Source organism: Bidens hawaiensis, unplaced genomic scaffold (genome assembly GCF_021521415.1).
Source record: "Bidens hawaiensis isolate Kalapana, Puna unplaced genomic scaffold, B.hawaiensis_p1.1 tig00011081_1, whole genome shotgun sequence".
In the NCBI taxonomy this organism is placed as follows: Eukaryota; Viridiplantae; Streptophyta; class Magnoliopsida; order Asterales; family Asteraceae; genus Bidens; species Bidens hawaiensis.
The window spans coordinates 71,540-87,210 of record NW_027491856.1 but is presented as its reverse complement, the minus strand read 5'-3'; the positions used below and the strand labels follow the sequence as shown (position 1 = coordinate 87,210).

Here is a 15,671-nt window from a genome sequence, read left to right as displayed (position 1 = left end):
GAACCGAACATCATTAGTAACTTTTTAATACAAACTAACGATTTTTAAAATATAAAACGGTTCAAACTAACTTTACAGGTTAGGTTTCTCATTTTCGAAACCATAGTTAAAAAAACATCCATGGGAGACAAGACAACTTATAGCAAAATGAAAACAAGATCATGAAACTCTTAAATTAATTCAGTTTTCTTGACACATTAATTCATTATACATGAACTGCTAAAGAACCACAAATATTAATCAAACTAACCATACATAAAAGTGTTACATTTTTGAGCGGACCTTTGCGATAAGTTCACGTCTGAGAAGTTTCCCTGAAGCGGACTTTGGAACGCTGTTCACAAACGTCACTCGCTTTAATCTTTTAAAAGGTGCAACCTGCAATGCAACGTTTAATTTCCAATCAGAATTCAGAAATGAAATTTGTGCAAAGTAATTATATAGTAATGCGATATTTACCTGCTCAGAAATAAATTTCATGACATCTTCTTCGGTCAGCGAACTGTTTGGAGATTGGACCACAAATGCAATCGGGACCTCGCAAGCTTCAGCATCAGGGTACCTAGTAGAAAGATTAATGCGGTTTTAATGATTATGAACTGGATTTAAACAGTAAAATTTCGGGGAGTGAATTTATGACAGGACACAATATTCCCGGTTTTGAGTTAGATTCAGGTCAAACCTGCGAACCCATTTAGCTAAACGAGTTGGATTCTGGTTGTCTTGGCGAGTTCGCGAGTTGACCCATTTAACCTATTTATTTAAAAGAAAAAAAATATAATGTGTTTTATGTCATAACTTGGTTGAGTATTCTCTGCCAAAGTTTTGAAAATTTAAACAGAAATTGACCTTAACTTTTATAATCTAAACGAATTTGTTTCGTATACGTTCATATTTCTCTGTGGTATTATAGAGTACTGATATGTACATAAAAGAATCAAGTTAAACGGGTCGTATTCATGTCAACCGGCGAATATGCATGTTGTGTTTGGGTTCATGTGTCCAACTCGATTTTTGGGTTCATGTCGTGTTCGGGTTTGTGCAAATAATTGGGTAGCAAGTTTGAAAAAGATTATATTATTATGGCTTACGGGATTACTGCAGCATCCAATATTTCAGAATGTGAAAGCAAAAGTGCTTCAAGCTCTGCTGGTGCAACCTGAAAATTATGAGCATAGAGTAAACATTAAGAACTGTTTTAATCTTTTTTTTTTTTTTTTCATTTTGAAATTCGATAGGTTATTGTTGTGTTAAATCTGATTAAAAAAACTATACTGCTACAACAATAATATCTACATTGAAAGAAAAATGATTTATTTATCTGCATGAACAAAAATAGAATCTTTATCTGCATGAACATAGCATGTTTTACCTGAAAACCTTTGTACTTAATGAGTTCTTTGATTCGATCAACAACAAAAATTTGACCCTCGTCATCAAAATATCCAAGATCCCCGGTATGCACGAAGCCCTGCTTATCTATTGTAAGCTTTGTAGCTTGAGGATTGTTGTAATAACCTGAAAATGGATAAAACATAAAACCTCTTAAATCGTTGTATTCCAAAAATAAGATTATTACTAAAATAATATAATTTCGGTATTCACAAAAATTATCTACAAAAATAGTAAACATTGTGGAAAACAAGTGTTTTGGGTCGGTCCGGCCCTTAATGAACAAAAATGACCCGTTTTGACTTTTTATCCAACCGGCACATTTTGACAACCGACACGTGTTAGTGTTGATAATAAAAGGAGCATACCTTGCATCATGTTGGCTCCTCGGACCCATATTTCACCCATCTGATTAGGAGGAAGAGGCTTACCGCTATCTACACTAACTATTTGGGCCTCAACTCCAGGGATAAGCCTTCCGGCTGAGCCCGAGTGCCGCGGTCCAATTATTGGGCTTTCGACTGAAATGACCCCGGTCGTTTCAGTCATACCATATCCCTGTTATACACACGATTATTATATTTTGTAAGATTAAGAAAGGGGGTAGAAAATATATAACAAAACCATATGAATGTAAACAATTATACTCATTGTAATAAGATCATGAAGACTTGAATGATGTATGGTGTCTTGTTTTCCTCACATATTTTCAAGATTCTAAAAAGCAACAATAATAACAAGATCAAAGCAAAATGATGTTCAAAATGGTGTTCGGTAGTTGAAGAGCTATTGGGCAGTTGGGCCCGTCCATAAGCGGTTGGGCCCAATCACTGCCGTATAAAATGGGACTTAACAACACTAGAAAGGGGTTCCTTCTTTTATCCAAATTACTAGCTAGTGGTGTAAACAAGCCAAACCGCTCATAAGATACTCGAGACCAGCTTGCTAAAAGCTCAAATTCAGCCTAGCTTAGTAGCTTAAATGGGATATAGACTGCTCAAGGCTAAAAATAAGCATGTTTTATAAACAAGCCCGACCTCAAGCTTCACTTATTGAGCTCTAGTATACTTGCAAGCCAAAACAAGCCTATTATTTATATCTTGATTTAATATATCAAACATATATCTAAATAATAATATTTATAAAATAAAATATATTTAATTAATAATTATTATTTTTATACATAAAAATTATAATTAACAACACAAATAAAATTTATTATAAAGGTCTATAAATAAACTAAAAAGTAATAAAAGAGCCGAACCCGAGCTAAAACTACTTACAAACCAGGCTCAAGCTTTAAAATTATAGCTCGAAACAAGTCGAGCTCAAGCGTAGACTTGGCTAGCTTACATAATAACACCAGTACTACTACTTCTACACACACACACATCAATGAAGACATGCAAATTGGAATACCAAATTAATGTTGATCCAAAAGAACATAAAAGTATAAAACAATCACAAAAATAACCAAATAGGCAAGTAGCCATGTGCACATATGCATTTGCAGTAAACAAACAATACCAAGATAGATCTGCATCATTGAATTCATAAATGCATAAACACACCATTTAAAGTTAAAAAATTTCCAACAAACAAAACTGTAAATAAGATCATGAAGTTTACCTGAAGAACCGCAACATGAGGCAGTCTCTTACCACACTCCTCCATCAACTCCTTCCCCAAAGGCGCAGCACCGGACCCGATCTGCCTCAACGACGACAAGTCAAACTTGTTGACCACATCCTGCTTAGTCAAAGCAAGAAACACAGGTGGCACAACCCATAAATGTGTGACTCTATACTTCTCAATATTCTTCAACATCCCACCAAAATCAAACTTCCTCATTGACACAACAGTATTCCCTTCTTGTAACTGCCCATACAAAATAACCCCAAATCCAAATATATGAAACATTGGCAGAAAACACAAGTACACATGATCTTTCTCACCCATTAACCTCTGATCAGAAGTCAACATTTGCGAAACCGCGATAAAATTCATATGACTCAAAACCACACCTTTACTAACACCAGTTGTCCCAGATGAATACAACAAGCATGCAGTATCATCACCTCTAATCGAAACATTAGGCAATTCCGAAACCGACCCAGATTTCAAAATCAAATCTTTATACCCAAAACACCCTTTAATTGAACTCTCTGATCCCAAAAACATAACGGGTAGACCAAAGTTTGCAACTTTATCATACAAATCTTCAACAGTAACAATCAATTTGGGTTTGGAGTCTTTAATTTGCTTAGATATCTCTTGAACAGTGTACTGTGGATTAACGGTGGTGACGATGGCGCCAAGGGCGATAACTGAGTACGCGCAAACCGGGTATTGGATTGAATTGGGTGCGAAGATGAGTACGACGTCGTTTTTGGTGATACCCAATTGGGTGCTTAAGGCGTGTGAGAGTTTAGCGACGGTGGTTTTGAAGTCGGAGAAAGTGAGTGATTCGCCGGAATCGGAGTCGAATAAGGCGGGTTTGTTTGGGTAAGATGAGACGTTGCGGAACAGGAAGGAGACCATTGATGTGGGTTTTGGCGGGATGGTTAACAGTGGCCGGAGTGATCGGAATATTCCGTCACGGCCGTACCCGGATTTCTCCATGGACTGTGGTGGTGGTGTAGAAGATGAGAACTTGGAAGTAATGATTTTTGTTTGAATGGAAGTTATTATTATATTAGGATGAGGGGTGTGGGGCGCTAACCTGGGCGCGAGAGCCCCTCCGCTCGCGCCTCCAGGCGCTAACCCCACACCACCGGGGCGCGAACGGGGCGCGAGCGCGAGCCCCCAGGCAGGCGTGAGTGTGGTCGCGGGAGAAGAGAGAGAAAGAGCCGTTGAGCTCGCCCAAAAGAGCCGTTGGAGCTCCGAATTTTTTTAAAAAAAAACCTTAAAACCTCTGTATAATACCCGAAATTACTCTCATTTCAACCATATCAAAACACAATTTCACCTTACAAACTCTTATATAATATCCCAAACTCCTATATAATACCAAAAAATGTCTGGAAATTGGTACCCAAACCTAGATTCAGATTATATTGACGACGATTTATGGTCGTCACCAGACCAACCGATGTTTTATTCGGGGCCGCAAGAAACATCCGGCTTTCAACCATCCAACATACAACCGTCTCATAACTTTGTTGTTCCAGAGACACAAGAATCACACGGTGATGCTACGGGAGCAAGAAGACGCGTCCACCGGAAAAAACAACTTGTAACGGACGGGCCGGGACCGGCTTCGACTCCGAGGACGAAACGGAAAACCACTCCGTGGTCATCGGATGAGAAGGAAGCCTTGTGTCGGGCTTGGATAGTCATTTCTGAGGATCGGCGTTGCGGTAATTGTTTTAACGTTTTTAAAAATGATTTTTAATAAAAAAGTTAAATAAAAAAATTAACTGGAAATCTAATTTAATTATTCATTTTGCAGCCGACTACCAAAAAAGCAAGGTTTTTTAGACAAAGGTTAGGGAGACGTTCTATACGCTCGTTGGGAGTACAGAGCGAAACGCCGATATGATTTCGGGTCGGTGGTCCGAAATCAGAAAATTTGTCGGCTTGTTTACTAATCTTTTCAACAGGAACGCCGGTCGTATGAGACCAAGTGGCAGTGATGATTTGGCGGTTTACAATTTCACTGTCGAAGAGTGGAGGCAGGAGTGTTTGCGGAGGTATGGGATGGTGAAGACGTGGGACGATTTAAAGTTGTGGGAGAGGTTGAAAAGGTGTTCCAAGTGGGTTGAGCTGGTGGCGCCGGACCTTGATGCGGAAGTAGGGCCGAAACGGACTAAAACTAGTTCGTCTGGAGCGTATAGCACTTCCGCCGGGTCGGATTGCCGCGTTGGATTCGACCTAAACATTGCGGGGGAGGAAACGTCTTCACCGCCGAGGAGGCGGCCATTGGGAAGGGACGCCAAGGGGAAAAACCGGCCGAGGGGGGAGCCGTAAACATCGTCGATCTTGTTGAATCCCTCAATAAATTCAACAAAACCATGGAGGTGGTCTCTAATGACAAAAAGGAAAAAAGTCGAATGAGAGATTTGGACTTCCTTACAAGAGACTTCAGTAACCTAAATCCGGTCGATCAAATGCTGATGGAAAAGCAAAAGGAACGTATCCGAAAGAGGTTGATCGAAGAAGACCAAGCCGAAGAATAACAATAATGTTTTTTTAGTACTTTAATTTTTATTTTATTTTTAGATATTAATGTGTTTTTTTTAATGTGTGTTTTTTTTAATAATTTATGAGTTTTTTTAATAATACGTTTTTTGAATATATTTATAAAAAAATAAAAAAAAAACCCGCTGGAGCCCCTGCTGGAGCCCCTCCACACCAGGGCCAGGGGCTCCAACGGGGGCTCCAACACCCCCTTTATCCAGTTTCTCTCTCTGCCATACGTCACAATATTATCGGCTGGAGCCCCCACTCGCGCCCCCATTAGAGCCCCCCACACCCCTCAGCCTTATATGATTATGGCTTTATGAGCGTTGAATAGTATTTATTTACGTCGTATTTTAAGGGGATATAAGATGAAGTACAAACTTTTAGGGACTTTTTTAAATTATTTTGTAAAGATATGAATATATTATGGCTTTAGAGGATACCCGACGGTGACTCTTTAGGTGTTTTGGAGTGAGAGGCAGGAGAAAGTAGCGAAGAGTAAACAGGTACGGGTACTGAATCGATACCAGCGCTGTCATATTAATTTGGTATCGACTTTTTTATGTTTTGTGATCAATATTGTATTTTCTAAATATTTGCCTTTGTTACCGGTATCAATATTTTAGGAAAATAGAAATCGAGAATTTCGATAGCAGCACCGGTCAATACCAGTTTGATACCGAGCTCATCCCTAGGCGAAAGTGATATGGAAAACATAGAGGGTGAGAAAGTATAATGTCTCTGGTGTGATTTTAACTACAAAATTGAAAAACATTGATGCCAATGTTACGTAGGTATGGGGCTCTCAATAACTTTTCTATAATAAACTCGTAATGGCTTAACTAACAATAAAATTTTTACTTAATATGTAAAGTGCTTAACGCCTTCTCGCTAGTTTTAGAGTCAATGCACTAACATTTGTTATTATTAGTATGTCTTTACCGATTTATGTTGTGCATGTTATTTCGAACTTGTAGTTATAACTTTGTATAAATATATAGATCGAATGATATAGCTTTAGACGTTTAGTCTAATTTGTAACTTTAAACCTTGATAAAATATTTGTTTTGATATAACATTATGGCGTTTGGTGTTGCATGCTTTGGACTAATAGGTTCAAACACTCTCATTGAGCTCTCCAGGAAAGTAAACGGGTATCGCGGTTGATTGGAATTTATACGAATTACTATCATGAGACAAGAAACTCAACTACCGGTGTTGGCACCCTTCCAGTTACTACATGCTCGTCACGTTTTAGAGTTACATAAAGCATTTATATTATAAATATCTTTTGTTTAAAAGATTTATGTTTCTTGCTCTATAATAAACGTTGATTGACAATGACCTTTGTATGTAAAACTTTACGTTTCTTAATTATAAAGAAACATTTCTTTTTGTAAACCTTTATAGATGAAAAGCTTAAATATATTTATAATAACTTTCCAAGGTTTAAGCTATATATTCGATTATAATCTAAGCTATGTATTGAAATGACTTAAAAATAACCCCTGCCTTAAAATGGGTAGCACTTCGACCTTACATAGTGTGTCGGGTTATGAAACTTCAAAACTCTGGAGTGGTATCGGTATGGCACATACTTTGAGAAAACGGGAATGGTTTGGTGTTTGGGATGAATAGAAATGAACTCTAAAGTATTCTATTTATATTGTTAGGAAACTTAATCAATAAGCACGAGGTGTTACTAGAACTCGGCATGTGTCATTCTTGTGATGACTCATGTTATTCTGTGATGATATGTGGCGACAGATGTCATTCCCTTTGATTAGTCATCAGCCATGTGTCATTCCATCCGATTAGTTATCAGCCATGTGTCAATTTCATCTAATTTGTCATCAACCATGTGTCGTTTTCCTATATTTATTTTAGCTAAATGATTAATTGGTACTTTAACTTCCAAAATTGTCAAAGTTCGTATTGAAATTTTTCTGTATGTTACATCCTTTTTTAATATAAAAATATGAGTGGATGAATGTGATTGGTTGGATTTAAATGTAGCCTTGAGCACTTTTGCCTGGTAATGCAACTCTAAATCATAAAAAATGTTATAGTAACTTTTCATATATGCAAAACTACTATACACCCGTCATTAAATTATATGAGTGTATAAAAATGAGAAAAATAACAAAACAAGTATTTGTGGGTAAGATAAAAATAAAAACTAGATGTGAGTTTTTTTTTTAAAGAAAAAAAGAGAGAAATTTAAAAAAAATATGTTATATATAGTTAAATCGTATTCCGCAGGATAAAACATGGTTGAGAGGATAGCTTTGGTATGATTTGGTATGATTTGTGTGTTTTTGTGAATAAGAGTTTAGCTTTGGTACGATTTGTGAATAAGAGTTTAGCTTTAACACGCAGGTGTGATTTGAGGATCAAAAGATTTGTAAGCAAATAAGACATATCCATATGCTTCATCTCTATCTTGACTTTTTAATTGTGCTAACAAGATATTTTGCTCGTATTATGATTTTCCACCAAATGAATAAAGTCTGGATATTGTATAAATTCAGTTAGTTGAATGAATTGAGGAACGACATAATTTATAGAATAAAATAATTGAAAATATGACTAAGCAATGCGTACCAAGTAAATTTTATTAGTTTATGCATTCCATCATTCATGGCGGAAATATATACTATTTTATGGATTTATTTCAACTTCATTTAACATTAGAGATCGGTTTTAATGTAAACGTAAACTATCAAAAGCACGTAATCAAGTTTTAATGTCATTAATTGCATATTTAAAAATAAGAGTAAAATGAATACTATACTAGTAAAAAATCCATAAAAAAAATATTAAGGTTTATTATTTGAAATATGCGTAATAAAAGTAACCGGACATCATATAGCATCAAAAGCCAATGATCCCCAAGTTTAAGTGGTTGAGAATAAACACTCAAAGATTTTATTTAAAAACAGGAGTCAGGAGGTCTTAGGTTCAAGTTGGGCCAGAGGGTTTCTCACCTATGATGGATTTCCTCCTAACAATGTCCGGTACTTAGGTAACAGAAATGACCGGATACGTAAGTGGCCCGCCAACAATTTAGATATTCAAGTGACCATTCATAAAAATATAGCATCAAAAAAGTCATTTGAGCTGGTCCCATACTTTAATACTCGGATGTGATTTAAAGGATTAAGTGAATAAAACAAGTAAGCTGTCTTCATATACGACTGAATCAAAAGTGGTTGATAGTTTATACCAACCTTGACCTTGTACTTTCAGTCTTTTCCAACAAAGGCAAAGGCAAGTCACCAAAAGTTAAAAGAAAAGTCAGAAGAAAGGTTCAATCTTTATAACATATACTTTTGAGACTCTATACTATACGGATACTTCATAAAAATACAATATTTAATAAATAATCGATATACAATAAATGATAAACATATAAAACACTATTAATACACGGTCTTTGTACAAGGGTCTTTACGACAATTTTAAAATATGCAATAAACTTTTATTTTCTAGAAGGATTTTCAGGTTTTAATGCAAATTAAATAAACTGTAAAGTAAGAAAATACATTTAAAATTTTAATCAATGCACTTAGTTAGAAAAGTTATAAATAAAGAATGTTTTAGTTCTTAGAAGTATAATTTATTATTTGAATCCTTCATAAGATAGTTTAATCCGTAAATCACACATGTTTGTCATTGATTTAATTAGACCTTCAAAACTCTGGCCGTGCAAAAATGCTAAGTGCTAACAATGAAAATTATAGAATTTGTATATGACACTCTACATATACTATTTATAGAGTAAAGATCTATTCAATTTGAATTATTATGGGTATTAACTAGTATGAGAGATATGAAACAATATTTTGTTTATCTAATCTAACTATACTATTAAAGCAAGATAATTTTTCCACATGCATCATTACATGCCTCCACAATCACATAGGATACCAAGTAGATGCCATATGAGCAGTTTCTTATGTTATCAAGCCAATCAATTACATTATATTTGGAAATCCCAATAAATAAATTAGAAATATTCTAGATGAACGTATATATACAATTTCATTAAATATCCTATTAGTATATTGTAAGTTAACCTTTAAATATTTTTAAATATAATGATGTTAGCATTTCTCCTAATCGCGCGGGTCACTGTCGAATACTGTATTTAAAGAGGTTTTAAGAGATTTATGAATTGTAAAATTTTGTTTATTAATATTTATATCTTATGAATCCATAAGGTATGCTATTATGTATATTATTAAATTTAACCATTTTGTTGTATTTTTTTAACTACACTTGTATCATACGAGCTCTATTCTAGTTTTTATAGGATTATAACAAAATTTGAAGAACATACAACCTTAATAAATTTCAAACTTTAAATTAAAATCTCAAGAAATGTATATATTTTAAATAACGTTTTTTTTTTTTTTTTTTTTTTATAAAATAGGATATAACTAGTTAATGTACCCCGCGTGTTGCAGCAGTTCCAGGCATGGTTAACACGTTAATAAACGCATGAAGAACATGAGGCATGGATTGGAGCAACAATTAGGTTGCCAAATTACAGCTACAAAAGATGCATTTCTCACATATATGATTACAATACATTGAAGGTTGCTAGCCAAACTATAGCATAAATAGAAAAGGTTAGGTTTGTTAGTGTTAGCTACAAAACACTTAATTGTTCTTGGACTTCTTAGTTTGTCACCGTCCTTTCATGACTTTTGTCTTTTACTGCTGCTTTCAAGTTCTGTAGAGAAAGTTGCTGGTTTAGTAAGTTGTGTTTATTTACATAGTATGTGTATGTGAACGTACCTATTTAGTTATGAATTAACCTTTTTGCAGGGTTTGTTTTCGCAGCTAGTGTAGCCGGTGGCAGTGCCAAGGTTGTCGTTGATGCGTTTATGAGTTCCTTGTGAGCTCGGTTCCGTAACGTTGTTTACAGCCCACAATAACACCAACTATGAAGTGCATTTGGGTTAGGACTATATACGGGTCGATATGGCCGCATGCTTCTATCATCTCCTCACACGTTGTTACAGTTTCCGCTAAAGAACCTGCACTGCAAACAACAAAGAAAATAAAGTCTTTGTATACCAAACTGCAAGTAAAAAATAATGCGAAAACAATTTCAATAACATACATTATTTGTAAACTTCACTTAAAATCACCTTGCAATGCTTTTTAAATCAAATCATAAAAAAGTAATTAGTAATCATCTAATGGTTAATAAGACATTAGTATAAGTGTAAACAGAGGGATGCTTGAGTAAAAGTATAAGGTCATCATTCATCAAAAAATATAATAAAAGCAATGTTTGTGAAACAAGCGTGTAAGATTATTATACAAAAGTTTCTAAATTAAAAGGCAACTTAAACTTGTATAACAATTTTATTCAGACTTCATGTCAAATAACACTATTAAATAATATTATAAAAACTAAACGGGTCAACACACAAATTCGTCAACTTGATTGGAACTAAAAGCTGAAAAAACACCCTCTCCTTGTGCGTATAAAGTCCTTGCACAACTTTAGATTTATATTTTTATATTTTGACATCAAAAGATGCCTCAATGCTTATAAGAGTAAAAGATCACTTAATGTCCAAGTGAAGAAAACATAGAGTATAAGGATCATAAAAAAACATAACACACAACAATCACATAAACATAAAAGATAACTTTAGCATCTGTGACCAGAAGCTGTACTAAAGCTGAAGACTGTTTAACCGAATTCTTCCACCTCCCCTACTAGTAATCCTATAACAGATATACGAAGCCCTAATAATATCAATGAATTCTCAAACTATATGATAGAATGAGATGAAATACATGGACAAAAGAAAATTGCTAAAACCAAACCCCTAGTTATGCAAAAAAATGTAAGCACTATGAGACAGAAAAGGCAAGCCTTCGATTCAAAAACAAAAGGCTACATCAATGTACAAATTCACCAGTCACATCATCCCGTTGCTAGGCTTTACAAAATCAAACCCGATAATAGAAAATTCAGAACCGACAACACACAAATATTACACCCAGAGCTGACTGCAACTAACGAGCCACCCCCGAATAGGTTGCTACTTACACTCTCACCCGACAACACAAATAAGAGGCAAACCACATAAAATATACACTTGAAAAATTGCAACTCTAAAACAAACATCGCAACCCAATTTCATAAATTTGAGACGGGGTTGTTAACCGAGGCTCAGGTCCGCTACAGAGAAGAGAGAGCGTGTCTGATCAATTTAGGGTTTTTGTGGGAAGGAAAACCAATTAAGATTGTTTGAAAAGCAGACACATATGAAAGGCAAAGACACTTGCTAAATGAAAAATGAGAAAACCATGATACATACACTAAAGCCCCAGAGTACAATAGTTGACTGCACAATTCTTCCATAATTGTTATTATATAAATTACAAATTTTAAATATTTAAAAAAAAGGTGAATATTAAATTAAAAAAATTTTAATCATAAATTTTAATAATATTAAACATGCATGGCTTGACAATTTTTTATTATCTGTCTTTTTTTATAGGTTATTATAATTATTATCATAAGTTTATTAAAAATGATGAGATTTAATATAAGAGTGAAAGTTAGCAAAACATGCGGCTTTTTCATTAGAGAGTATAGATTTTACTCATTTTAATTCATGTCTAAAGAAATTAAGATGCCATTAGCAAAACATGCGGCTTTTTATTAAAGAGTATAGATTTTACTCATTTACGTTTGTGCATAATTATTGCGAAGACATATACCCTCGGTCATATGTCACGTGCCACATTCTGGTAGCTTCTTATCCTTCACACGCTAATTTTGTTTTGTACACTAACTCACCTCTCTCTCTATATGTATGCATGCATGGGTATACACACATGATAAAGAATATAAGGTACGATTTCTTAGCTCACATGTTAAGACATGAGATAGTACTTTAGCGTCACACACAATATATGACATGTGAAATGGATGTTAACGGAAAACATGCATGCTCCTCTTGTGAAGCTGCTACCTACACGTCTTCGTACTAAAATCCAACCAAAATAATCAATTAATGTGTTCCAAAAGTGTCTTTAACATCTACAACTTTCCACACTAATCATTAAAATTATTAGCATTTGGTTGCTCACAAAGAGGTGGCAATATGAATGGGTTGAATTATATAATATATTGTTCCCGGTAATTATACTAACTTTGAATGACTTATAACCATTAGATTGGTCTGAGATGAAATCTGGACGTTTGAAGTCCTGTAATTTCTTCTAGAAGCAGAGGTTACTATCAGTTACATAGCTTGCGGTTTTATCCCTGGCAATGGCGGTTTAATGTAAATAGTTTAAAAAAAAAAATAGCTTGCGGTTTTATGTTCAAGTTCCTTTTTCTCCGGCGTCCTTCCCAGTATCTTCTCTCCCACTCCCACACCCACGTTTAGGGTTTCTATTCCCTATTTAACACCCTTTCTTCCTCAATTCCTATCACAAATTCATTTCTTAAATATAAACGGTTACGACTGCTGACCACGGAATCGCTCTTCCTTCTGCTGTGGCGTGGAATGTAATCAAAGCAGGTCTAGTCTGTACTATCTCGAATTGTTATTTGATTTGTGGCTGATTAGGTGGTTTTAATGTGATTTTGCTTTATATAGTTATGTAATTGTAGACGTGGAGGAGCAAGCAGCGAAAATTTCATGTTTCCGGCACATATAGAGCCTGACGGTAATTAATAATGCATTTATTGAGTCATCTAAATGAACATATTCAAGTAGGTTATTTTTCTAATCCTGATTGCATATTTCTTAAAAATATTTTATGCTAAATTAAAAATCAGGAGTCCATCGATTTCTTTCAGTGGCAAATAGCTAGAGGCTTTTTGGGTCAAGGCCATAAGGCTTTTGAAGGTACTGACAACATCAAATGTTGATCACTTCAGAGTCTTCTTGTGGGATTATGCTTTATGTGATATGTTTATTTTCTTCAATTATTGAAATTGAATTCCCTACTTTTGCTTGCAGATAAAGTTGAACAACAGAAAGTTACTAGATGGAATGTTGTTGGAGATATGTGGCGTGCCATCTCACACATTTACAACTGTTTGCTTTACTATTGACAAACCAGACAAGCAATCATTTGAGCAAATTAAAAAGAAAGTGGTTGGTGATTTGATTTAAAATTTATGACTCTTATTATTCCATCTCTTACTTATTGTTATTAGATTGTAGAGAAGGGGTTAAATACTGAAATGGTGGAGAACCGATAATCGTTAGAACTTAGCAGTTATCATTAGAATTTAAAAAAGAAGGAAGTGAGTTTCAGAAAAACAATTCATCAAATCAAGCATTGAGTGATTTAGAGAAATTCCAAGCTTTGGACAATGCAAGAATCAAGATGTGTGAACAAAGTGGTTCTTGATTTGAGTTTAGCAAGAGGACTTCATTATTATTATTACTCGTGACATATATGAAGTTGTTTTCAAAGGCACTACACAGGTCTTAATGTTATATTTTCATTTTCTTCATTTGCTTGATATAACCGTTTTGACCATATCTCATGTTTATGAGTTTCCAGGTTAGTTCAACTGTTGCGGGTGGACGGTATGATAATTTGGGGGGTTTTCTTTTAAACATTTGTATGCATCAGTGTCAGTCTTTACAATAATGGAATACAAACAAAAAGACAGGAACCGGGGTAAAAGAAAAAACAAGAGCAAATCATTAGTCTATATTTCGTTTCGGGCCTCTTTTTAAACATGTTTGTGTGGTTTTAAAGATGGTTCTAGCCAGTGAGCAATGAGCATACTTGGGAATGACTTATTGTTGGGATGCAAAGCAGAGTTCATGGTGAATAAACAGTTAATCAATCACTTTGACCGAGCCAAAGAGTTTGGGATAAAATGGATGCCGAGTGTAGGTGATATAAAGAAATTAAAGAAGGAATTGCAAAGCTAAAAAAATAGGCAGGCGAATGTTGAGCAAGAGGATCCTAGAAGCAATTTTGTTAATAAGCTTATAAGACTTATTCACACTTAGGTAACCTAATAACGGCAATACGTTCACTGATTTATATTCGTTTTTATATCTTTAAAAATCAGAACTTGATTGTATCTTTTTGATTTTTTAAAAATTTGAGAAAATAATAACACTCAAAAATTATAAAAATCGGATGATTGAATCTTTAGAATTCTTCTAATATCTTGAAAAACTATCAATCCAACATCATAAGAATCAGAACATGCTTGTATCTTCTTTATTTTTTTTTAATTCTTAATAGAATAATAACAATCACACGTCATAAAAAATTAGAACCTGATTGTATCTTTTTAACATTTATAAAAATCTTAGAAAAAATAATAACTCACCAAGATGATTTGTTGGTTCATCTAGCAGCAAAACAGTCGGATTCATAAATAAAGCACGAGCCAAGGCGATTCTCATCCTCCAACCACCAGAAAAATCCCGAGTTTTCTTTTCTTGCATCTTTTTATTAAACCCTAACCCGTTCAAAATCTCGGCGGCACGTTTCTCGGCGGTGGATGCATCCATAGCATCCAACCGTTCATAAACTCGTTCAAGTGCTTCACCACCACCGTCATCCTGAATCCAAATATAAATGAGGCTAAATACATACCAAATTAATATATATATATATATATATATATATATATATATATATATTAATCGTGTAAGAACCTGGCCAGCTAAGCGTTCGGCTTCTGCTTCCAATTTCAGCCTTTCTTCATCACAATTCATAACAGCTTCAAGTGATGACATGTCAGAAGCTTCAATCTCTCGAGTAAGATGGAATATATCCATGTGTTCAGGGATCGGGAGTTCTCGCATTCCAATTGAGGTAAGAAGAGTTGATTTCCCGCAACCGTTTAACCCAAGCAAACCATAACGTCTAGAAAATAAAAACATAATTATATAACTTATACAAAATCATCAAAACGAATCAAGAAATAGAAAAGATAATACCTTCCGTAATTAAGCTCTAGCTCTGTATCAACAAGAAGATCATGCCCATGGAAAGTAAGTGATAAAGATTCTATCTGCAATATCAATTTTAAAACAAGGTTACAATTACACAGTTATGATAATAAAAGTGAT

The 15,671-nt window shown here is 34.6% G+C and overlaps 2 protein-coding genes across 2 annotated transcripts in view; both read right to left on the bottom strand.

Moving 5' to 3' along the window:
* LOC143537141 (ABC transporter F family member 1-like) overlaps positions 1–15,671 on the bottom strand; it is a 32,264-nt gene that overhangs the window by 15,353 nt on the left and 1,240 nt on the right. Inside the window, exons 2-4 of the mRNA XM_077030972.1 lie at positions 15,540–15,613; positions 15,255–15,465; positions 14,924–15,158 (exon numbers count right to left, since the gene is read on the bottom strand). Of these exons, the coding sequence (XP_076887087.1) occupies positions 14,924–15,158; positions 15,255–15,465; positions 15,540–15,613 (520 nt within the window). The remainder of the gene's footprint in view (positions 1–14,923; positions 15,159–15,254; positions 15,466–15,539; positions 15,614–15,671) is intronic.
* Positions 257–4,019, bottom strand: LOC143537108 (4-coumarate--CoA ligase-like 7). Its single transcript, XM_077030947.1, has 6 exons — positions 3,022–4,019; positions 1,761–1,950; positions 1,373–1,518; positions 1,092–1,159; positions 460–562; positions 257–378 (listed from the first exon to the last, which is right to left on the bottom strand). The coding sequence occupies exons 1-6, from the start codon at positions 4,012–4,014 to the stop codon at positions 265–267; spliced, it is 1,614 nt and encodes a 537-aa protein (XP_076887062.1). The 5' UTR covers positions 4,015–4,019; the 3' UTR covers positions 257–264.

What these genes read in the sequence shown, in the direction of transcription:
- LOC143537108 (XM_077030947.1), bottom strand. Translation starts at nt 4,014, where the DNA reads ATGGAGAAATCCGGGTACGGCCGTGACGGAATATTCCGATCACTCCGG. An exon ending in TTAAGTACAAAGGTTTTCAG is followed by an intron (nt 1,160 to 1,372) that starts GTAAAACATGCT and finishes CATAATTTTCAG; the next exon opens with GTTGCACCAGCAGAGCTTGA. An exon ending in TGAAATTTATTTCTGAGCAG is followed by an intron (nt 379 to 459) that starts GTAAATATCGCA and finishes GTTGCATTGCAG; the next exon opens with GTTGCACCTTTTAAAAGATT.